The 24438-nt window shown below is 42.5% G+C and overlaps 1 protein-coding gene across 1 annotated transcript in view; it reads right to left on the bottom strand.

Annotated features, from left to right (window-relative positions):
• The window catches only part of TACR3 (tachykinin receptor 3), a 1258290-nt gene that overhangs the window by 542784 nt on the left and 691068 nt on the right, over positions 1-24438 (bottom strand). The window contains exon 3 of the mRNA XM_086963249.1: positions 19387-19537. Within this exon, the coding sequence (XP_086819375.1) occupies positions 19387-19537 (151 nt within the window). The remainder of the gene's footprint in view (positions 1-19386; positions 19538-24438) is intronic.

The following is a 24438-nucleotide window of genomic DNA, read 5'->3' as shown; positions in this document are numbered from 1 at the left end:
TTTGTGTCACAATAGCTGCAGTGCTTGTCTCGCCCCACCCTCTCAAGCAATAACCAAACACTTTGTGTACGCCACACATCAAGTGGGAGAGTGTCAGTGCATTGCAGCTTGCCTATGATCTACTGAGGGCATTTGCCTAGCAGCACCCATGCCTGTGCTCTTGACATGCCCCTGAAGAATCATGATGAGGGCTCAGTTAGCCATTTATCTCTCGGACAAGCGCTACCTCAAATCCCAGAAATCCAAGTAGCCTAGTTGTTTGAACGCTTGTTCCAATCCAAGATGGTTGTCTTCCACTTGACCCTTGTGTATGGCAGCCCAACACTACTGGAAGAATTGAGGATCACAGGATAATTCTTATGTTGTGCCTATGAAAGTGGTACACTTCCTTGTGCCAACGTTGTGTTCTTTTCTCTAAGTCCTATTTTATGCTAAGGTGTTCTCTATCCTGTTCTTTGAATTTGTACCTCTGGAAACCTTTTGCTCCAGTATCAACTTTGTTCAAGCTCCACTCTTAGCCCCAGTCCTGACCTTTACTACTAGAAGACTCCTTGAGCTTCTTTCTGGAAGGCACAGGTGTGCTTGATGTTTAATTTTGGACACCAGCATTATTGCGGATAGTGAAAGCAGATGAAGACAAGGGGCCTAATTCACATAGGTAATCTGATTCAAAATCCTAACTTTATAACTTTCAGTATTCACAAAGGGCATTCAGGAGTAGTAAAAGTAGGATTCCTAACTTTACTACTCCTAAATGTACTGTGTGAATGCCGAAAGTCGTAGATTTAGGATTTTTGTCTCAGATTACTTTTGTGAATCGGGCTCAAGGAAGTTAAATTTGGACAGATGTCCACCTCGTTACATTTGCCAACTCTATTTGGATAACTTAAGGCGGTGTTTTTGTCATAGTGTTTATTAGTGTTGTGTTTTTTTCGAAATTTCAATGATCTGGTAGAAAGTGTTTTGATTATTTTGAAGTGTAGATTGGAACAAATCGTTGCACCCTTCACTTTTACTATTTGCTTTTGCCTGCTTGTTTCTTGTGGGTTCTTTACAAACGCATATTTTTATGTGGAACCTGGGTGTTCATCACTGTTGGACTTGGCCCTTTTGGCAGGTTCACAAAGAAACTTTTTGCGTTCTCCTAGCCTTTTTCTGTAACCAGGTGTTGATGATTTTTGGGCTTCTGCGCACTTTAGCACTGTGTCCCATGGTAAAGTGTGTGCGCAATCTGAGTGCGTGTGGGGAGATTGGCCTGCCCTTCCATAGGAATGCATGGGGGATATATGTGTCCATGGTAATTCCTGGTGTGATAGGAGTGCAGTGGTGAGTTTGGTATGTGCAAACTCGTGAGAATAAATGCTGCGCAATGGTGTGCGCAGATTGATTGTGACTAGTGGAGAAGGGCCATTTTTAGAAGTTGGCATTTCTGTGTGCAGTGTCTGCCTGCCGGATGTCAATTGTATGTCTGGCTTGTGATTGACGGGGCTGGCTGGTGTGCTTGGCTCCAGGAGCCAGGATGGGTCTGCCCAGTGGTGAATAGGGAGATTTGCATGTAGATGGGAGGGAGGAGTTGCACCTAGGACCTGAATAGGGTTGTGCCTTCCCTCCACAATGCTAGCTCCACCCCCTGTGGTGCGTCTGATGTCCCTAACCTGTCCTGTGAAAGGGAGAGAGGGGCAGAGCAATCCAAAGTGCTCAGGAGTTCCCCTGAACCAGTTGTAGCTGGTTCTCCCATTGCCTGCACCTTTTAAGACAAAGGATTAGGTGTATAAAAGAAGGGGCTGTAACCCCATGTTTCTGTTCTGTACCTGAGTGCTGAATCTGCCAGGGGCGTGCTGCTGCTGGAGCCCAGGGGAGGGCTTGCCCCCCTGGGCTCTGCCCTGCCCCTGGATGCCTGGAGGATCTCTTGCTTTGCTTGATGCCATGGACCCAGAGGCCTGTCGCTGTTATCTAGCGCCTTGGGAGCACTATACCTCTTCTTCCTACAGGAACTTTTTGCTGTAGCGCCCTGGGAGTGCTTTATTTTCCCTACAGCAAAGTGCTTCAATTACCAGGAGGAGCGCTTTATTTGTGCTTGTGATTTGCCCAGCTGGTGAGGAGCACGAGGGCTCCGCAGCGCGGTGCTGCAACCTTTCCCGGGGGAATCCCGATGTAGAGACTCCCCCCTGCTGAGCCCACCCCGCATGGCCACCTATTTTGGATCTTATAATGCGCAGGTGCCCGCCCTGCGTCTTCGCTGGCCTTATTTACAAGTAGAGTGGGTACCCACCCCGTGATGTGTTTTCAAGTCAGAGGGAGCCTACCCCTCATTTGTCCCGAAGAAGTTGCTGCCGTGTCATGCTGCCCAGCCGCGGCTGCCCAGAAGTAAGGCAAGTCTGCCTGGGACCCGGGCGGGACCGGCGGCCTGGCCAGAAGAAGGCGCGAGATTTGTGGTGCTCCAATGAGCGGTGGGAAGCCCCGGAGTAGAAGGAAACAGCCTGGAGCCTCGCTGGCTCAATCCTAAAGTTCTGGTCCCGTTATGGGGGACTGGGTAAAGCATGGTGTGTGCGAAGGCGGGGCTCCTGTGAGTAAGGGAGAGCCCCGCTTGCTGCCATCATTGAGGAGTCCAGCAGAGGGGGCCCGAGGCCCATTGCCGGTGCCTGTCCCCACCGCATCCAGAATGAGGAGTCCCATGGAGAGGAGTCCCCTAAGAGCAGCCCGGTAAGTTAGGAAGGGCTGGGGGACTCCATAGGTGTTTTGGTTCGTGCCAACTACGGCACTGGCGAGCAGATGGTATTTGTGGTGCCATTGCGAGGCACCGAGTTAGAGGGGCCCCGTCTGTCAGCGGGCTGCTCCAACGATTGGGCATCCATTTCTTAAAGGGCCAGAGTGGCACAGGAGCAGTTCCAGGCCCCACTGTGTTCCCCGAGCCTGGGGGCTCCAACGTTTGATTGATTATCTACAGAGCCAGTGTGCTCCACGGGGGCATAGTAATTTTCAGAGCCAGATGGCTCCCACCATTGCCCATACTTGTGTTTCCGGGCCCTGAGGGGCCCATGCTTTATTGTTCAGGGGTAAGTTCTTTCCCTTGAGGGGGCTCATTATTTAAGGAGCCCGTGTGCTCTCTGGGGCATAGTTGATTTCAGAGCCTAGAGGGCTCCAACGTGTGGCGCATTTGTTCCTGAGGGCCATTGAGAGCCCATGCTGCATTTGTAACTTTCACAGCTGCCCAGCACGTAGTGGGCAGCTGCACTGTTTAGGCACAATTCCTGAGAGAGTCCCTGAGATGGACAGAAGTGGCAGAGAGGTGCCAGACCTTCCCCAGCTGTGCAGCAATTAGTGCCAGCTGCATCGTTTAGGCCCCCATGTTATTGTTCTCAGCTGCCCAGCAAGTAGTGGGCAGCTGCAACGTTTAGGTTTGTGCAGTGGCACACCCTTGACTTTCACTGCTTGCCAGGGCGCCCTGACTTTTGGGACATAGGGCATTTGAGCCCTATTTTGAAATTGCCAATTGGCCAGAGGGATTGTTACATTTATAGGGCACCAGGCCCTAATGAGATTTATGTGCTAATATGATTTTGGTGCTAGGAAATGTATTGTGTATAGAATGTTTTACGCACCCTATTTGATACCTCTAAATATCAATCAATCAATCAAAACATTTGTATAGCGCGCTACTCACCCGGAGGGTCTCAAGGCGCTTGGGGGAGGGGGGTCCGCTACTGCGCGAACAGCCAGGTCTTGAGTTGCTTCCTGAAGGAGAGGTGGTCTTGGGTCAGGCGGAGGTGGATGGGGAGGGAGTTCCACGTCTTGGGAGCCAGGTAGGAGAAGGATCTTCCTCCCGTGGTGGCTCATCGGATGCGGGGGACGGCAGCGAGGGCGTGGCTGGTCGATCGTAGCTGGCGGGTGGGAGTGTAGAAGGTCAGGTGGTCGTTGAAGTATCTTGGGCCTTGGTTGTGGAGAGCTTTGTGTGCGTGGGTGAGGAGTCGGAACGTGATTCTCTTGCTGACTGGGAGCCAGTGCAGGTTTCTCAGGTGTTCGGAGATGTGGCCGCGTCGGGGGATGTCCAGGATGAGGCGTGCTGAGGCGTTCTGAATGCGCTGGAGCTTTTTGTGAAGTTTGGCTGTGGTTCCGGCGTAGAGGGAGTTGCCGTAATCCAGTCGGCTGGTGACAAGGACCTGGGTGACCGTCTTCCTGGTTTCGGTGGGGATCCACCAGAAGATCTTACGTAGCATGCGTAGGATGTTGAAGCACGACGCGGAGACGGCGTTGACTTGTTTGGTCATGGAGAGGAAGGAGTCCAGGATGAAGCCCAGGTTGCGTGCGTAGGCTGTGGGTTTGGGTGCACTGCCCAGGGCAGGGGGCCACCAGGAGTCGTCCCAGGCGGAGGGCGAGGATCCCAGGATGAGGACTTTTGTCTTATCTGAGTTCAGTTTCAGGCGGCTGTTGATCATCCACTCGGCTACGTCTTTCATCCCTTCGTGTAGGTTGATTCTGGCGGTGGCGGGATCGGTGGTGAGGGAGAGGATCAGCTGGGTGTCGTCGGCCCAGGAGATGATGTTGAGGTTGTGTTGGCGTGCGATGGCCGCGAGGGGGCTCATGTAGATGTTGAACAGTGTGGGGCTGAGTGATGATCCTTGTGGTACGCCGCAGATGACTTCGGTGGCCTCGGATCTGAACGGGGGGAGGCGGACTCTCTGTGTTCTTCCGGCGAGGAAGGAGATGATCCACTCCAGTGCCTTCTCCTGGATTCCAATGTTGTTGAGGTGCTGCACTAGGGTGCGGTGGCAGACCGTGTGAAACGCCGCAGAGAGGTCCAGGAGGATGAGGGCCGCTGTTTCCCCGTTGTCGAGCAGGGCTCGGATGTCGTTGGTGGCTGCGATGAGGGCGGAGTGCTGTGGTTGGCCCGGAAGCCGGACTGCGAGTGGTCGAGGGATCCATTTGTCTCGAGGAAGGCGGCCAGCTGTCTGTTGACGGTCTTCTCAATGACTTTGGCAGGAAAAGGAAGGAGCGAGATGGGGCGGTAGTTTTTGAGGTCGGTGGGGTCCGCTGATGGTTTCTTCAGTAGGGCGCTGAGTTCGGCGTGCTTCCAGCTCTCTGGGAAGGTGGCGGTGTCGAAGGAGGCGTTGATGATGTCCCGTAGATTGGGTGGGATGACGGAGTCGGCCTTGTTGAAGACGTGGTGGGGGCAGGGGTCGGTTGGAGATCCGGAGTGGATGGAGTTCATTGTGCGGATGCTGTCTTCGGTGTTGACCGGGGTCCAGGCACGGAGGGTGGTGGTGGGGAGCGTTGGTACGGTCGTAGGGTGCGTCGGCTGTTTGCTGAAGCTGTTGTGTATGTCTGCGATCTTGCTGTGGAAGAACGCAGCGAGCGAGTTGCAGAGGTCTTGCGAGGGAGTGATGTTGTTGTTTCCGGCGCTGGGGTTGGAGAGCTCTTTGACGATGTTGAAGAGTTCCTTGATGTTGTGGGCGTTGTTGTCTAGTCGTTCCTTGAATGCAGTTTTCTTGGTGGTGTGGATCAGTTGGTGATGTTTTCGGGTGGCGAGCTTGAGGGTGGTCATGTTGTCTGTAGTTGGGTCTCTGCGCCAGGCTTTCTCGAGGTCCCAGAAGTTCTTCTTGGAGCTCTTGAGTTTGTCAGTGAACCAGGATGCTTTCTTGGTGCCGGGTCTGGCGGGGGGTTCTTCAGTGGAGCGAGGACGTCTGCGCAGTTGCTGATCCACTTCGTGAGGTTGTTGGGGGCTTGGTTGAGGTTCGCTGAGCTGGCGGGAGGGTTCTGGCTCAGGGATGTGGCGAGCTGGTCGGCTGTGATCTTGTTCCAGCTTCTGCGGGGGACCTGTTACGGGTGGTGGTGGTGCGTGGTCTTGCTGAAGCTGAAGTGGACGCAACTGTGGTCTGTCCAGTGGAGCCCGGAGGGGTGGCTGAAGGAGATGTCCTTGCTGGAGGAAAAGACGGGGTCTAGCGTGTGGCCGGCGTAGTATGTGGGGGTGGTCACCGGTTGCTTGAGTCCGAGGTTGGCGAGGTTGTCCAGAAGAGTGGTGGTGTTGTGGTCGTTGTTCTTCTCCAGGTGGAAGTTGAGGCCCCCGAGGAGGTTGTAGTCAGCGGAGGGGAGGGCGTGCGGGCTGATGAAGTCGGCAATGTCTTCGCTGAATTGTGTGCGTGGTCATGGGGGTCTGTAGATGAGGGTGCCTCTGACGGTGGTCTTGGGGTCGGTGTGTATCTGGAAGTGCAGTTGTTCGGTGGCTGTGAGGGTGTTGTCCGAGTTGGTCGTTATGCGGATGGTGTTCTTGTGGACGACAGCGATGCCTCCTCCAGTCTGGTTGACGCGGTCTTTCAGGGTGATCTTGTAACCGTCCGGGATGGCGATGTCGATGTCGTGTGCTGAGGAGGCGTTCATCCAGGTTTCCGTAAGGAAGACGACGTCTGGAGATGTGGTGTCGAGGAGGTTCCAGAGTTCCACGGCGTGTCTGTGGACGGAGCGGGTGTTGAGCAGGATGCACTTCAGGTGTTTGCTGCTGGCGCCCGTCTCGGCGGGTGCAGTGCAGTTCCGGATGCAGGAGAACCTGCAGGATTGGCAGGTGAAGGGTCCGTGGGTGCGTCCTGGGGTGGCTCGGTGGCAGCCGGGGATCCGGCCGGTGTTGAGTGCGTTGAGGGTGGCGTAGTTGTAGGTCCGGCGGGTGGGCTGGCATCCTCGGCATCCTCGGGTGCCAGGGGGTCTGGCGCTGGGTGTGGTCCAGGCACGGACGGGCGCAGACGGACTTGCCTTTGGTGCGCCTTCGGTTTATGATTATGAGGTTGCTTTGCCTACTTTGGTTTGTGTTAGTAAGATTACACTTCACTGTGTGATTTATGCCCCTGTTGTGATTTATATTTGGATGGATAGGGTCTAATGTGTTTAGACTTGTGGAATACTGTGCATAATGTAGTTTATGCCACAGACTGATGTGAGGTACAGTGATTATCAGTGTTTACTGGTTGTACGTTTTACGATCTATTTTACCTTTACTTAGTTCACCTTGTGATGGTTCTGACAGTGGTCCATGTGGCCCTGTCAGGTGTACATAATCCCTTGTAAATATTGCCCAGTGCCAGTTGGCACAGTGTTCATTATGTGTTTACTATTCTAATGTGTTATGAGAATACAAAGGCTACTTTTATATAACCTTGTGTGGAGTTCCGTTTGTAGTGTGCCTGGGATGCTGTTGCTGTGTGCGTGCGCAAATGCTTTACACATTGCCTTAGGGATAAGCTTGACTGCTCGTGCCAAGCTACCAAGGGGGTGAGCAGGGGTTATCTTTGGCGTGTAACTCCCTTGCCCTGACTAGAATGGTGGTTTCTGCCTTGCTTTGGAGCAAGCCTTAGCCAACCAGAAATCCCATTTCTTACAATCACTATCTGTAGTAGTTTGTGTGACTCACCCAAAGTCTTTAAAATAATTAGGCAAGGGAATAACCTATCTTCATTATTTTTAAAGAAACTGCAGTCTGCATGTGAATCACTAGGGTCAATGATAGTCGCTCCACAAGACTCCAATTGACCTTGGTTTGAGGCTTGCCTGTCACTAGCACTAAGCCCAGCCTCAGAAGTATGGTAGCATTTTTATAGGGAGAATACTGGGTGGTAGGAATTTTTGGGATTCCTGCTGATTCCCGAAGTTTACATCACAGAAATGAAAGGAAAAGGTGCTATTTTAGGCAAAGTTTAAGGTTTGCAGGGCATTTTGGGTAAAAACACTTGTGGGATCCATACGAGGTATACGGCCCTGTACTCCCCTGGGTGTCTAGTTTTCAGAAAAGTCTGAGTTTGCCAGGTTTCCATGAGTGGCTGTAGATCCCTGGCCATCAAAATACCACCAGCACCATTGCCGAATCAGATCACTTTTGTGGCAGGAAATGTTGAAGTCTTCACATTGTATTTTAGGGACTTTGAAGACACTAGGCCTACACACACAAGTAGGTTCAAAATCCACAGATATCCACTTTGAAAAAACTGGAAAAATGTGATGTATCCATGTAGTGTTACTGCCCATTTCCTGTTGTGGGCACTAGGTCTCCCACACGAGTGAGGTGCCATTTATTTCAGAAGACTTTGGGAAATGCTGAGTGGAAGGAAGTTTGTGGCCCCCACAGATTCCAGAACTTTCTATCAAAGAAATGTGGGGAAAATGTGTTTTTTAGTCATAGTTTGAGTTTTGCAAGGGAATTTGGGTAAAATATCCTGGTGAGAGCCATGCAAGTCACCCAATCATGGATTTCCTTAGGTGTCTGACTTTAAAAAATGTACAGGTTTGATGGGTTTCCTTAGGTGCTGAATGAGGTACGGCCCAAAATTCACAGCTACCCACTTTGCAAAAAATGGGTCAGTTTTCAGTGGACAAATGTGATGTATCCATGTTGTGTTTTTGGGCAGTTTCCTGCTGCGGGCCCTACCCACACAATTGAGCTGCCATTTTTTCAGAAGACCTGTGGTAGCATTGAATAGTGAAATATTTATTGATATCAATTGGATTTTGCTGCATCTGTGCCTTCCAAATGTAAGCCAGTGTAAGAAAAATAGAGATTTTGAAAAATATCCTCTAAATGATATGATAGGATGGGTAGCTACAAATTCAGAGATGTAAAAAAACAGCCTTTTTCAGAAACACATAGGTTAGCTTGATACTTATTTTTCACTCTACGAATGTCACCATATGAATTGGTCTATACTCAGTGAACAAAGAAAAACCATTGCACTTACAGTTCAGTTTGTGATTCTACGTACCGCGGGTTCTTGAGGAACATACACACACACACACACCCTATCTATCCCCATAGCCAAAAGGTTCTCAGAAACATAATGGTACATTGGTTTTGTAAATCAGTCAACGTGACAAAAAGTTACAGATGAAAACATTGTCACAAACTGCTGTTTGTTCTTACTTTTTTCCAATATTTCTTTAATTCAACAATCACTTTTTGGGGAAAATCTCAAGGGATCTACACATATGACCACTTGCTAAATTAAGAATGTTGTCTACTTTTCAGAAATATATAGATTTTCTGGATCACCCATGAGTTTGACACTGGTTTGCAACACAAGCTGATAGTAGGTTGAAAGTACAAAAAAAATAGGAAAAATATGTTACCTCTTTGAAAACGGCAAAAACTGTGGTAAATAGCGAGGTTTTCTGATTCTGCTCTACATGTCAAATTGTTAATTGTTGCCATTTTTATGAAAAAAACAAACTGTAGAGTGGGGACACAAGAAAATACAATCCAGGTTTTGATGAAAGGTTGGAGGTTTATTTCAAGTAGAGGACCCACGACGGCAAGCTCCCATACAGTCCCAGGTTGGCAGTCAACTGACTGACCAAGAGACTCTAGAGCTGCATGGGGACTCCCAGACAGAATCATGAAGCAAAACAGAATACAAATGCAGTTCACAAGAAAACCCTACGCGAGAGATGACACAGAGGTAGGAATACCACACAGACACTTATATCACAAGCACTCTTTTCCTATTTTTCCCAAACAACTTGGCTTTTTTTGGGTCTCCTCCATTGGAATCCACAACCCCTGGAAACTTTTAGAATCCCTAAGATGTTGAAAAAAACCCCGCCAAACTACCCCAAATAATCAAAACAAGTATTAGCGTGGGGGGAGGCCTAGCAGCCAAAGCAAAAGGTTATTTTCAAATTGAAATTTATTGTTTATGGAGTAACAGTGAAGTTTTTTCAAGCCTGATTAAAATGAAGAAATAGCCTTGATTTTATGCAGCTGGGTACATTTGTGTGTGTAGTGTTTATCATTGTTAACTCAAAATATACTAAGATTTCATGTTGGGTGCATTCATTTTCTGGTCAAGGAATCAGAGGCGTAACACAATCCCTGGCAGCCCCCGCGGTGCGTGGGGCCCCAAGCTCCAGGGGGGCCCCTCAGCACACTGCTCCGGCCTGGGAGCTCCTGATTGAGCCCACAGGGAGCCCCTCCACTTACCTTTCAGGGGGCCCCCTCAAGTTTCGTTAAAACACTGCAAGGAATGTGAACAGTTCCTTACATGTTGAAGTATGTTTGTTTGACAATGGTGCATGCAAGATTTTGTTGTCAAAGTGTACGCCATGAATTGTGTATATTTGCGTAAAGGAGAGAGTCATCATTTAAACGTAGCTACATCAAGCCATTTTGGAATGTTGAGGGGAACTGTGGTGTATTCATTGTTAAATACAAGGATTATTTTGCAATGTTTGTATTATTATAAAGTATGGAAGGTTCTTTGTTGTGGTTGATGGTGAGAGGTATGGTATTGAGATTTGTTGAACCGTTTTGGGTATTTTGGAGTGGATTACTGATGTTTGTTTTTCTGGTTTATTTTTAAGGTGGATATTGCAGGCCTTTGGCCAGCTAACCGAAGAGATATTTGTGGACAGTTAGTTTTTGGTATTGCTCTTTTCAGTTTTGTGGTACTAAGGAGCATGTTTGTGTTGTTATAATGTATCTAGGGCTCTAGTGTAATTTTCCGGATTCATGCCCTTATATAGGTATAACTTATCATATCCTTATATAGGCATAAGAATCATAACCATATTTAGGCACAGCCAATGCAGTCCAAATATGGCATGGCTACTTCCACTAAGCTCCTAGAATACAACGAGTTCTTGAAGACAACCAGCCTTCAGCAGTACGGGACTTACCCCTGCTTCAGTATTGATTTGTCCCAGAACTCCTGGAGCGTGTAAAGAACTTCGAGTTGTTAGTGACGGTATTATGTCCACCCTTACATCAAACTCGGCACCTTCCAGGTATAAATATACCCACATCTGCCCTAGCAAACACACGGTGGTTTGGAGCAGATAGATTAACTACTTGCCAGACGCCCTGCTGTAGCGAGTGCCGAAGGAAGCCGACCCTCCAGATGACGCACTGAGAGAGACGCTGTCTTTTCTACTGCCGAGAAATCCAATTCCAGTGTTTCCCTGCTACCCTTGTGGGTTACTGGGAGATCGAGTCCTGAGAGAGAGATACAAGACCTCCTTCATTCTATAACCAAGGTACGGAGCTGATTAGACCCTTAGAGAATTCTTGGATAGATTCTTGGCAGAAACTATTTAACTTAAGCTACACCTCACTTACTTCTTCCCTTGTACTAGACTTAGGTTAGGTACACCAGGATAGGCGTATTTTAGATGCACCAGTTCAGTACTTTTAGTCATTATTTATCATTTTATGTATTTTATCCATTTTAAGTACCTTATGGCTTAGAAACCATATCATGCTTTTACAGTATTATTTCATAATACTCTCTTTACTGTACGCACTTTACTTCATAGCAAGTATTACAATTGTTGCAATTAACTTCTCTTGCATGAGAAAGAAGACTGCTCAATAAATAACCTTTTTTATTGAAAACGCCCGTCTCTCTATTTCTCTGCACTTCTGGTGAAATGAAGCTTGCACGATTGACTGAGTGAAATAGCCATCTATTGTTTACGCAACTCTGGAGATATATTCCTTATTCTTGGGGAACAAAGTTGTCATGTTATATGGTTGTCAGAAACTAATCCCTTCTTGTGTATTCGAGAAAGTTTCTAGTGACCTCTGAGCTAGCTGGCATTCACAATTAAGTCTAACATATTCAATAGAGACCTAGTCGACTTCAGTCCTATGTCTAAACTATTGTTTATGTTATTCCAATGCCCAGAGCCTATTGGGAATATAGGAACTACACTACAGTGTGCAAGCTGGGAAAGAGAGAAGAAGCACCAAATCTTAGTAAATATGGGTCTGTTCATCTCTCTCCCCCAATATCCAGTGCAGCAATTTTGTTTTTTAGTAAATTTTCCTGACTGCATTATATTAGTGCTGTTTGATTGCTAGTTAGTTTTTTGGGAAGGATGTTTGTTATTGATTGGCCAGGACATTAATTATAAGTTTTATTCACACATGTTTGTAGATGTTAGTTGTGTAGTGTAGTTTGTTTAATGATTTTTTTACCTTGTTACCAGTTTAATTAAATTTCAAGTGAAGTCAGGAACATGAACAAATTGGGTTTGAATATTTATTTGTTTCTAATATTTTGAAGATAGTTTGGTAGAGAATATTTTTGCTTATGATAATTTTGATATTTGCATCTTATTTTGAAATACAACATTTATTTTAGTGCATAATATTGTTTTCACAAATGTTGGGAAGACAATGTTTTTGAAGTTGATATTTTTGTTTGTTACCTAGAGAGCATAGTAAAACTATATTTTGGTGTGGGACATTTAAGCAGCTGATATTTTGACACAATGATGTTGATATTGTATAATGCAACTTGAGGTGGCGGAGGGGACTCTAATTCACCAACATGACTTGTACCCAATGGCCCAACACATTTCTTTACAGTCACATATCAAGCAGTGTTGCTTCATAGGAACAAAAGCCAGCAGCTATTGCTATAAAACGGATCACTGACATAATATCGAGGGACAGAATATGGACTGTCAAAAATATCGTTGAAAAAAATATCGAAAGACAGAATATCGAGTTTGTATCTACAAACAGGTAAGTACAACAATATCGAGTAAAAAATATCGTTTACTAAAATATAGTTTATAAAAATATCGACTTTATTGAAAACAATGTTAATTTAAATTAATATTAAAAATTATTTACTAAAATATACTTTAAAATACTTAAATTAACTTATAATAATTAAATAATTAATGGAAATTATACAAACATTTGTTTTAAATCATATTTGTTAAAACATATATATATAGTAACATAATATAATTTAATAATATCCAATATTATTACCGTACAATAGCGGAAGTGTAAAAATTACTATTCCCTCTCCAAAGAGTGCAATCGTAGGGAAAGCGTTGGATAGCGTAGGGGTAAAAATTACTATTCCCACTCCAGTGGGTGCAACAGTAGGGAAAGCGTTGGATAGCGTAAGGGTAAAAAGTACTATTCCCACTCCAAAGAGTGCAACAGAAGGAAAAGCGTTGGATAGCGTAGGGGTTAAAATTACTATTCCCACTCCAGTGGGTGCAACAGTAGGGAAAGCGTTGGATAGCGTAAGGGTAAAAATTACTATTCCCCCTCCAAAGAGTGCAACAGTAGGGAAAGCACTGGATAGCGTAAGGTTTAAAATTACTATTCCCACTCCAGTGGGTGCAACAGTACGGAAAGTGTTGGATAGCGTAGGGGTAAAATTTACTATTCACACTCCAGTGGGTGCAACAGTAGGGAAAGCGTTGGATAGCGTAGAAGTAAAATGTACTATTTCCACTCCAGTGGTTGCAACAGTAGCGAAAGCGTTTGATAGCGTAGAGGTAAAATGTACTATTGCCACTCCAGTGGGTGCAACAGTAGGGAAAGCGTTGGATAGCGTAGGGGTAAAAATTACTATTCCCACTCCAGTGAGTGCAACAGTAGGGAAAGCGTTGGATAGCATAAGGGTAAAAATTACTATTCCCTATCCAAAGAGTGCAACAGTAGGGAAAGCGTTGGATAGCGTAAGGGTTAAAATTACTATTCCCACTCCAGTGGGTGTAACAGTACGGAAAGCGTTGGATATCATAGAGGTAAAATTTACTATTCCCACTCCTGTGGGTGCAACAGTAGGGAAAGCGTTGGATAGCGTAGAGGTAAAATTTACTATTCCCACTCCAGTGGGTGCAGTAGTAGGGAAAGCGTTGGATAGCGTAGAGGTAAAATGTACTATTCCCACTCCAGTGGGTGCAATAGTAGGGAAAGCGTTGGATAGCGTAGGGGTAAAAATTACTATTCCCACTCTAGTGAATGCAACAGTAGGGATAGCGTAGGGGTAAACATTACTACTCCCACTCCAAAGAGTGCAACAGTAGGGAAAGCATTGGATAGCGTAAGGGTCAAAATTACTATTCCCACTCCAGTGGGTGCAACAGTAGGGAAAGCGTAGGATAGCGTAGAGGTAAAATGTACTATTCCCACTCCCGTGGGTGCAACATTAGGGAAAGCGTTGGATAGTGTAGAGGTAAAATTTACTATTCCCACTCCAGTGGTTGCAACAATAGGGAAAGCGTTGGATAGCGTAGAGGTAAAATTTACTATTCCCACTCCAGTGGGTGCAACAGTAGGGAAAGCGTTGGATAGCGTAGGGGTAAAAATTACTATTCCCACTCCAGTGAGGGCAACAGTAGAGAAAAAGTTGGATAGCGTAGAGGTAAAAATTACTAATCCCACTCCAAAGAGTGCAACAGTAGGGAAAGCGTTGGATAGCGGAGAGGTAAAAATTACTATTCCCACTCCAGAGAATGCAACATTATGGAAAATAAATACTTCATATATATTTAAAAATATATAAATTAATATCTATAAAAAAATTATTTAAATTTAATTACCAATTTAAAATAATATAATAATTAATCTATTAAAATTACTAATTAACATTAATGATTACAATTAGTTACCTTTTAATACAAATTAATAACAAATTAACAATTAATTATTTAATAATTAAAAATTAATTAACAGTTAATTTGAATTAAATACAAATAAATACATTTAATTATTTAATTAATTATAAATAAATTACTTCCCACCCTATTCCCCTATAAACCCACAACCTTCTACAGAAAATAAAGTAGTAAAATTAACATAATTAGCTATTAATCAATTAATTAAAATTAATAACCAATTAAAATTTAATTAATTACCAAATATAAATTAATTAACAAATAATTAAAAATTAATACCAATAAATAAATTTACATATTTTATTCATTATAATTAAATTAATTCCCAACCAATTCCCCTATAAACCCACAACCCGCTACAGAAAATAAATTAGTAAAATTAACATAATTAGCAATTAATCAATTGATTAAAATTAATTACCTATTAAAATTTTATTAATTACCAAATATAAATTAATTAACAATTAATTAAAAAATAATACCAATAAATACATTTACATATTTTAGTAATTATAATTAAATTACTTTCCACCCTATTCCCCTATAAACCCACAACCCGCTACAGAATTAAATTACGCAAAAATTATAAAAACAAAATTCATTAATTAAAATTAATTATAACATAAATACACACTTTTCTCACATATAATGACATAAAAAACACTATAAAAAATTAGATATTATTAAAAAATCGATAATTTTAATAACCTATATTATATACTTCGATATTTTAACTTTCTATATGTGTAACATTCGATATTACATTACTTACCTTAAAAACGATATTTTTGATGTCTATATTCTGTCCATTCGATATTTTGTCCATTCTATATTTAAAATTCGATACTATGTCAATTCGATATTTTGGACTCGATATTTTGACTGTTCACCCTATAAAACAATTGATGTTAGGGGAACTGCTGCTACCTTCTGCATTGGGTAGTAATCCCTTTTCGGAACCAGTACACCACACTTCAAAGTACAAGAACCTTGTATCAAAGAGTGTGATGCTTTGGGTAAAACAAAACAATAGGCATATGCTAGTATCTTATGAAAAGCTAATGCTAGATCTGTTTATCATGCATAATTATAGTCACTGCAGATATGACAAAACTCCATCCCGGTTGGTGGTATTTTCACAGATAAGGCTTTGAGGGCCTCTTCAGAGTTTAGAGGGAACTGAAAGCATCCGATTTCTGGAGGAACCATTGAATACAGAGTCCACTTACTGAATTTGCTCTGCCACAGGGATAATGCTGTAGAGGAAATTCAAAAGATGGATTCTACTCTGTGTTTAAAGTTTCCTCCAGAAATTAGAAGATGTTTGGCTTCCCAGAAACTCTAAAAAAGTCCTTGTGAATACATGTTGCTCAGTGTAATTCACTTTAGTCACTTTTGGTATCTGAGTAAAAAATAGTGTTTTGTAAATGAAATGCAAACACATAACTTATTTTGATAGTAGTTGTATTAATCAAAATAACCAGTGGTTCATTTAGAAGGTGGAGTGTGGCCCGCCTTCCTTGCAGGTCAGAAGAGTCAACAGCCTTGGCTCCTTGGCTGAGTACCGATCGCCAAGTTTAGAGAGCTCCACATGGAAAGCAGGCATCTCTATGCTTTCAACATACATGCCTCTGCTGCAGCTCAGCTGAAAGCACTGAGGATTTGCCAAATGCTCCCATTTTATGCTTCCCTTGGCAAGCATTTTTTTTATTTCAAGACACAAATATCCACAGCAAGATTTTATTTCATAAAATTAGGAAAAATGGCACTGATGTATAGGAAGCTTTTTACCTGAGTGTGTCGGGGGAGGGGGCATTGTTCCCTTTCCCTACCTGAGACCACAATGCCTTAATTACATAAGCTTTGCCAAATACGCATTACATTTATTTCACCCAGTCAGCAAAGTGTCTTTGTTTTTCAAAAACAGACTCCTAAACAAAAAATGAACATGCTGAAGAGCCTTCTCCAGCTGGTGGGGGTCATTTCTCTTGTTTATCTTATTACCTGTTCTGGACCACAAGGTTTTCCCTGACAGTCCAGAAGAGGAAAAATGTATGTTGAAATAACCACGCTTTATAGTGCACTATTGATGTACATTGACGGACAATCCTGTGGTGGATGTCCCATTGGTTTAAAGATCTCCATTGTTGGGGCCAGCTGGGGTTCTAGCAACAGAAATGTGGCCCTTCTAAATGAGGCAAGCAAACCACTAGTTGGGTGCATAGGACATCTACAAATTTTTGACGGATGCCCCAAAGCCACCACATTCTAACATATGTTGATGAACTCCAAGCTTTGTCAAGATACAGAATACATTAATACATTGAATAAGAACTTCAAGCATCATTAGAGACACCTTACGGGCAATTATAATTTGTTCCAGGTGCATTTGTCCTAATGATGGAGGATGCTTGCCAACCAGCAAAATCAAACAAGGCCCTGGGCCCTTCTCCCCTGGCAAAGGGACACCTGCCATATTTTTATGATGAAACTCTAATTTCTTTCCTTCCATGTGATGCTACAAATAATGCATTGTAGGCAAAGCAGTTTGCAGAGTGTGGTTCATGGTTTGTTTACCCAGTCAAACCTTTTTTTAAATGTACTCCCAAAGCAAGCGTTTTAGAAAAACAAACAAACAAAAATGTTACTGAGGCAAATGGGAATTTTCTTCCTGCACGTCATGGTCATTAAATAATGTAACTTTGGTGGTTTACCAAGCGCATCATGACAAACCCAATCCTAGGAATTTCAGTGACATCACACTTGCCTAAATAGGAAAAGGCATCCACCACTTTACTGTGACGTGAGTGGTGGATGGATCATTAGTTAAATGCCAACAGCAGAACCAACTGAGACTCTTTTGCCAGTAACCCTGTGAATCACCAGCATTGACAAGAATCAAAATGACACACAAAGACTTTATTAATGAGGCTGAACATGGTGTGATTTTCTTACATTATATTCAGCTGGTATGTATTTAATCAAATATATTTTACAATTTCCCAATTGTACTAGTGTGCTGACATACAGTGAATGTTTTTGTTAAATATATTTCCCAACTATTTTATGTTCATTACATAGAAAACACAATCTCACATAAATGTAGGCATAGCCTGTTGCATAGATGTGCAAGACTTACAAATGTCGAATATGAAAATATAGTGATTTTGCAATGTTTTTATACATCATAAATGAATAAAGTTACATTTGTTCACTCATTATATGTATGTATGAAGGATGTTCTTCGGAGATGCTTTAGGCTATTGCAGTGAAATAATGTTAAGATCACAATACACACATGCATTTTCTAGTTATCAAAGTACACTATAACAACGATCTACTCAATAGCTCACTTAAAAACTCCATTAACCTCTTCAAGAGTCTGCTGCACACAGCAGCCAAACTTGCCTCAGGTGATAACATTTATGATGATGTAAAAATGAGTTGTGGAGAACCTAATTGGCTACACCTGAGGGCAAGAATTAAGGACCTGATTTAGTGTTTGGCGGAAAGAGCTGTGTCCATTGGGATAGTGGAGAACATTAACTCTGCCATCTCGACAGTACTTTGTCTGTTCAATTTAGAGATGCCCGTTGGCTCAGCAACCATCTCTGTAAATTGAAAGGCACAGCTATTATAGTGATTCCTTTCAATGTACTAAAAGTTTGGTGGACAATCACCATTGATTTTGCCAGCCATCCACCAAACTTTGACATTTTTTATGTTTCAGAAACAAACTTCCAACGTTCGATGTGGAGGACAGGGTAAAAAAGCATATCACGTGCATCCTAAAAAGGGTGGATGAAGTAATGTCTTTCCTATGATGGCTCCTTCTCTATCGGGCGATTGTAACTATTCCATAAAACCTTCAATAGAGGCTCTGCCAATGGAATACTTGATGTCTACTTATCTCTAAAAAAAAACAGGCAGACCTATGGTCTGGTGGGCAAGAATTCAGTCTCAAATGTGACAGAGTACCTGTTTGCCAAACCTGTTGGGCCAATGCAGAAAGCATTCCTTTGATGAAGGCCACGGGGGCTCTGTTAACAAAATACTTGATGTCCACTTATCTCTAATGAGGCAGGTGCACCTCAGGTTTGGCAGACAGCGTTCTCCGTTGTGTTTGCGATGGAGTACCCTGTACGCCAAATTCTAAATCAGACCTCAAGTACTAGCTTGCTATATAAGCGTTAAAGTCCTTGGATAACAACACCCAGACTATCTCTAGTCCTCCCTAAATATCTTTGGTGGGAACAAAATACTCAAAAGCAAAGATGTCCTTCAATAGAATTTAAAAGTTTCTAATCCTACTCTATTATGACCAAGTAAGCATCATCTTCAGGTACCACTTCCTCCTGGTGGAATTCGGAGGCCCTTGGATATCATGAACATTTTGTTTCCGGAAAGATAGGAAGACTACGATTCAGCTGATATCTCATTCACTAATACCCCTTTATCTTTTCCTTTTGCAGCACCTGGGCAATAGACACAATGCATACTTTATTTTTTTTTTTTTTCCTTTACATTGTGCTTGTTTGGCTTGTTATTTTCTTGATGTCATTTATACGTGTATGCAGTAATTTCTCTGAATGATTGAGTTGTCCGTGTTTGTTTTATTGCACATGTTCTCTGCCTTGTATTTTGCAACTAAGGCTTCGAGGATATTATTTATTATAAAGCACACTGACACCACCCTTGATCAGAACAGAGCTACACAAAACTACTTCTAAATAAACAAAATAGAATAGGAGGACTTGGAATTCTCCACATTGGCAAGCCTTTTAGTTTGTGCATTATTTTCCAGACCTGACATTTACAATGTACAGATAGGAGCAAAACAATAACAATATATGATTGAAAGTTTAAGTTATACTATTTTCATGCACTACTTTAATGGAAATGCATTTACCTGGTTAGCTAAAGTTATTTTCGAAGCATCATTATCTTAATCAAGGCATACACAATGATCAAAGTCAGATTCTGTACCTTTCTTTTGGCTTTAAGTTGTTCGTGGTATTTGTCAGAGGTATCTCCTGGAATCTCTCCTCCCCAGAGAGTAATTCCAACTATGGTGTAGGTGACAGCCATCACAACCAATGGAAAACAGTATACAATAACAATCACAATCACTTGATACCTGTTATAAAGACAAAATAAGGAAGAGACCACTAGTAAAGCAACTCCTGTACACTGATTCTGCTATAGTTTAACAATCATTGAGTACATTTATATAATTTATATCTGTAATGTACTAACAGGTGATACAAAATTGAAAATGTAGCTAGGCCCTGAAAAATGTAAAATTTTGACTTCACAGGAATTAAAAAAAAAACAAAATAAAATACAGGGGGTGCCAAGACAGCATCCCACAATGTGGAATGCCAAGTAATTTGACTTGGCAAGACATTCTGTTGAAAGAGATTTTGGAAAAACTAAAAACGGCAATTCTTGTTAAAAACGTCTACTCTGCACTTAATAATTTAGAGACTTTAAAAAAGTGTAAAATCATGTTTAGAACCTGTATTTTTGGTAGAGAATACCGCTTCTTGAAATATTGAAACTGTTATTTATATTTATTAAAACAACTCAATTGAGTTTACAATACGAATCAAACTATCACAACTAGTTTAGAAATGTTGCACTACTTTGTTACAAACTACGTTCATAATTTCCAACAAACCAATCCATTAAAAAATAAATAAATAACCTTAAAGTACCGGCCTGTTTTTTAGAAACGTAATGTATAGATATTTATAATACGGCATTCGTACCTTGTTTGAACAAAAGTCCCAGCATGGCTCTGGGAAGCTGCACTACAGCGCCTTTTCTTTTTTGACATTTGGAATATTAGATAAATGGACTATGTATCAAAACAAAACTGAAACAGCCAGTAGGCCGCACCAATCTGTGACATCAGGTTATGGTATTAAACAAAATGTGCATCATCTAAGATGTAAGCCCCCACTATAGCCGCCCCACATAAGCAGCAAACCATAAATGATGAATTGTATAGACATGAAATCAATATACAAGTGGAAGCAAAGATTAAAATAGAACAAACAGTGGAACAGCACATATTTGAAGAGGGGTTGCATTTATATACTAAAGAAGGGAGATCAGATGATTATGGGGATTCAAAAATACTTACCCTGTACTCCTTCCCCCACCCACACACACATATCGGATATGAACCCATAGTAGATCTCTATAACATGCCAACTGCCTTGCACTCTCTATATTTTAAATATTGGAAGGAAACAATTTTTTCCTAGCAGAAGGACCCATATCTGCGTGGCATAAAAAGGGTATTCCGACGTGTGGTTGTCTTCATAATCTAATTGATTAGGACCATAAACCATTAAAAAAGTATTTTTTCAAGCACCACAAGTAACATAGTACAGTGACGGTGCCAAGAAGTATGGATTTGGGGGTTTCTCGTGAGGAAAAGAGTTAAAAGGAGTCACAATATATACATACATAAAAGAAAACGTGACTCGAGAGAGACAGAAGAAGTCTTCATAAATAAGATAGCCTACATTGGGGGTGTCATCACTTTCAGGAAGGGCCCCCATTTTTCGGTCAGACATTTCCCACTAGACCTTATTCTTCTATAAAATACGCGTGCATGAGGCAACTCGGAACAACGTAGTCATTCAACTCGCACAGGTAAGCATTTTCATATCAAGTTTTTTTTCTCAATAAGCATGCTATGTCTCTCCAGAGATCTTGAAAAACAAGCACGCTCACTAGAGGTGTTCCATGTTGCTTTGTTTTTTGTCAATATCAGTCGGGCTCAAATATCAGGGAGGTATGCTATTCTTCTCCAGAGATCTTGAAAAACAAGCAAGCTCGCTGGAGGAGTTCCATGTTGTTTTGTATTTTGTCAATATTAGTCACCCTCATAAATACCCCGCTCCCATGGGTAAAGATGCCGGAGAGAAATATGGACCTGGCAATTGATGGTGAGACGTGGGCCGCTTACTTTCAAAACCTATATAGTCAACCTACATCGAGGACATCAGAACCAAAGACTTCATCATCCATAGATCCGCTTGATGTAACTCATTCCAATATTGTCTTCAGGTGGGAAGAGGTGGAGATGGCGATAAGGGAGAGCCCAGCTGGTAAGGCACCAGGCCCGGACGCCATCCCAACAGATGTTTTCAAAGCAGAAATATCCTTTTGGGCACCAATACTGACCTCTGCCTTGAACTCTGCGACTACTTCAGGCCACTTTCCATCATGGGATGTGGCTGTAGTGATACCCATCTTCAAAAAGGGTGATAGGCATTCTCCATCTTGCTATAGGCCTATCTCCCTGCTTGGGATGTACCATGTTACAACGCATACTATTACAACTACCTACTGTTACAACGCGACCATTACAACGCATACCATTACAACGCATAGCGCTTTGAGGTGCTGGATAGTGGTAAGTATAATTTACTATTCTAACTCCAGTCCCCGTGGACCCTAGGGAAGGTGTTGGATAGTAAATTATACTTATTCCCTATCCTAGAGCGCCCCCCAGCGCAATGCGTTGTAATGGTATGCGTTGTAAAAGTCGCATTGTAACAGTAGTGCGTTGTAACAAATGCGTTGTAACAGGTGTATACCCCCTGCTTGATTCCCTAATGAAGATTGTGGGCCGTATTATTCTGAAACGTCTTGAAGTATGGGTAGTCGAGAAGAACATACTTTCAACACTCCAGTATGGCTTCAGATCAGGGAGAGGTACAGTTGAACAAACTCTGAACCTACATCTTATTATGTCCAAATACGTTGATACAAAAAACGGAAACCTGTATGTCACTTATGTAGACTTAAGCTCTGCTTTTGACTGTGTAAACCATGAACAACTTTGGGATATACTGGAACTTTTAGGAGTAGATCCATCAATACTCATCTTTATAAAGAATTTGTATAGAAACGCAGGAGCTAGAGTTAGATATGGCCCAAAAGGAGAGTGCTCGCCAAGATTTTCCATAAATAGAGGGGTTAGGCAGGGGTGCATATTGGCCCCAATGCTCTTCTCCCTCTATATAAATGCAATAGGAGATCATCTAAAAAACTTTGAATGTGATTATCCAAAGGTGGCAGGGCAATCAATCCCTATCTTGCTCTACGCCGATGACGCGGCTATACTTTCACAAACTATAGTGGGGCTACAAAGGGCAGTCACGGCATTCAGAGACTTTATGTACAATAAAGGCCTGAGAGTCAATATTAGGAAAACTTACTCAATGGTCTGCAATAAAAAGATAAATAAAAGATCTTGCCCCATTTATATTGAGGAGCAAAGACTAGAGACAGTGGACAATTTCACGTATTTGGGCATTTCTGTAAACCGACATGCCTCCTGGAAGTCGGCAGTTAAAATGAGGAAACTTGCCCTTGTTAGAGCTGTTGGTGGGCTCAGAGACTTTGCTGGAAGAATAGGTGGGAGGCCTGTTAAACAGCTAATTGTTCTTTATAAAACAAAATGTATTTCAACAGCTATTTATGGGGCCGGCCTTTGGGGCATTGAAAAAAATATTGCCTCTATTCAAAAAGAAGAAAATAACTTCCTAAGGTATTTATTGGCAACACCCAAATCTACTTCCGTATACATGATGCACATTGAGTTAGACTTACCATTTATTTCAACTTAATTAAAGTGGAGCCCCCACTTTTGTGGCATAAAATCTGGACCACTATTGAAACAGATCTGAATCGCGAAGTGATATTGGACATTCTCAAACAGGAGGGGGCAAGACACACGAAATGGCTGGCTTACATTAAAAACTTTTTTGTGGAAATTGGTCACCCAGAGTACTTTTCTGATCCTTTGACCTTGGATCCTATTTCAAGAAAAAACTTGAGAAAAACTCTATTGGATCACCTGGAGACTAAAAGATGGAACCTTCAAAAATTAAATACAACACTCCAGGTGTACCAAAGGGTGACGCAGCACAGGGGCTTCAAGCATACCTGTCTACTGACTTTTCTTGTTATGCTAGAATGCTGCTTGCCAGATTTAGACTGGGGTCATTTTTCCGTCTTATAACTTTTCCAGTAGGAAATGATTGGTCCCGAAATCTGAGTCCTTGTCCATGAGATGATACTTCTGTGCAATCAAATATCCATACCATCTTATTTTGTACTTATTATGCGATTCTCAGGAAAACATTATTGAAACCCCTACTAAAGAGATGGGGCCTGAGGTCTTGTAAGGACGCCTATGAGCGCCTACAGATGTTAGAGGATAGAGAAGTTATTTGTATCATGGAACAGTACTTGAAGTTGTTGATTAAATTTAGGAAATCTCTGCAAGGCCCTATATAAACATGCTGTTTTTTAGATTCTTTTATAATAACGCTTAATCATGATAAGATTGGTTCCCCTGATCTTTCTTTTTAATTGGTAATATTTTCTCCGATACACTTTTCCATTTTTATCTATTTTAATGAATTGATCAAATGAATTGTTTTATATTTTCTTCTGCTATGTATGCTTGTATGATATTCTTTGAAATATCGAATAAAGCTAATTTGAATTTGAATTTAGTCACCCTCATATATTAGGGATGCACGCAAATGGTGCTGCTTTCCTTAAAGAAAGTGAGTATTGCCTCCTCAAGTCCGTCTATGACTTGACCAAAGTTAGAGACAGCATGATTCTACTCCTGGAGCACGTGTACTTTTACCTGCATCCCTGGAGACTGCTTACAGGTTTGACCAAACAAAAGGTACATTTAGTGCCCATAACTTGAACAATTTGTCTTCATCATGTCTGTGACATATACCAAGTATGTCTGTTGTTTTTATATGAGAAGTGTGTTGCAAAGATAGACTAGTTAATAGTGAGGTTTTTTTTATGAAATATCAATGCCCTACACAAAATAGTGTTACCCTTTGTATTGAGTTGGCGATGTCCATATCAGACATCCCATCTGACACGTACAATTTCACCAACCCTGTCTGCTCAGAGGTTGGGAGAGGTACTTAGTCCTTTCCACAATGATCCACTACAGGTTTTCACTGCATGGATAAAATGCAC

This window comes from Lissotriton vulgaris, chromosome 3_1 (genome assembly GCF_964263255.1).
Source record: "Lissotriton vulgaris chromosome 3_1, aLisVul1.2, whole genome shotgun sequence".
Taxonomy (NCBI): Eukaryota; Metazoa; Chordata; class Amphibia; order Caudata; family Salamandridae; genus Lissotriton; species Lissotriton vulgaris.
The sequence above is the reverse complement of the archived record's forward strand: the minus strand, read 5'-3'. Positions and strand labels throughout refer to the sequence as shown.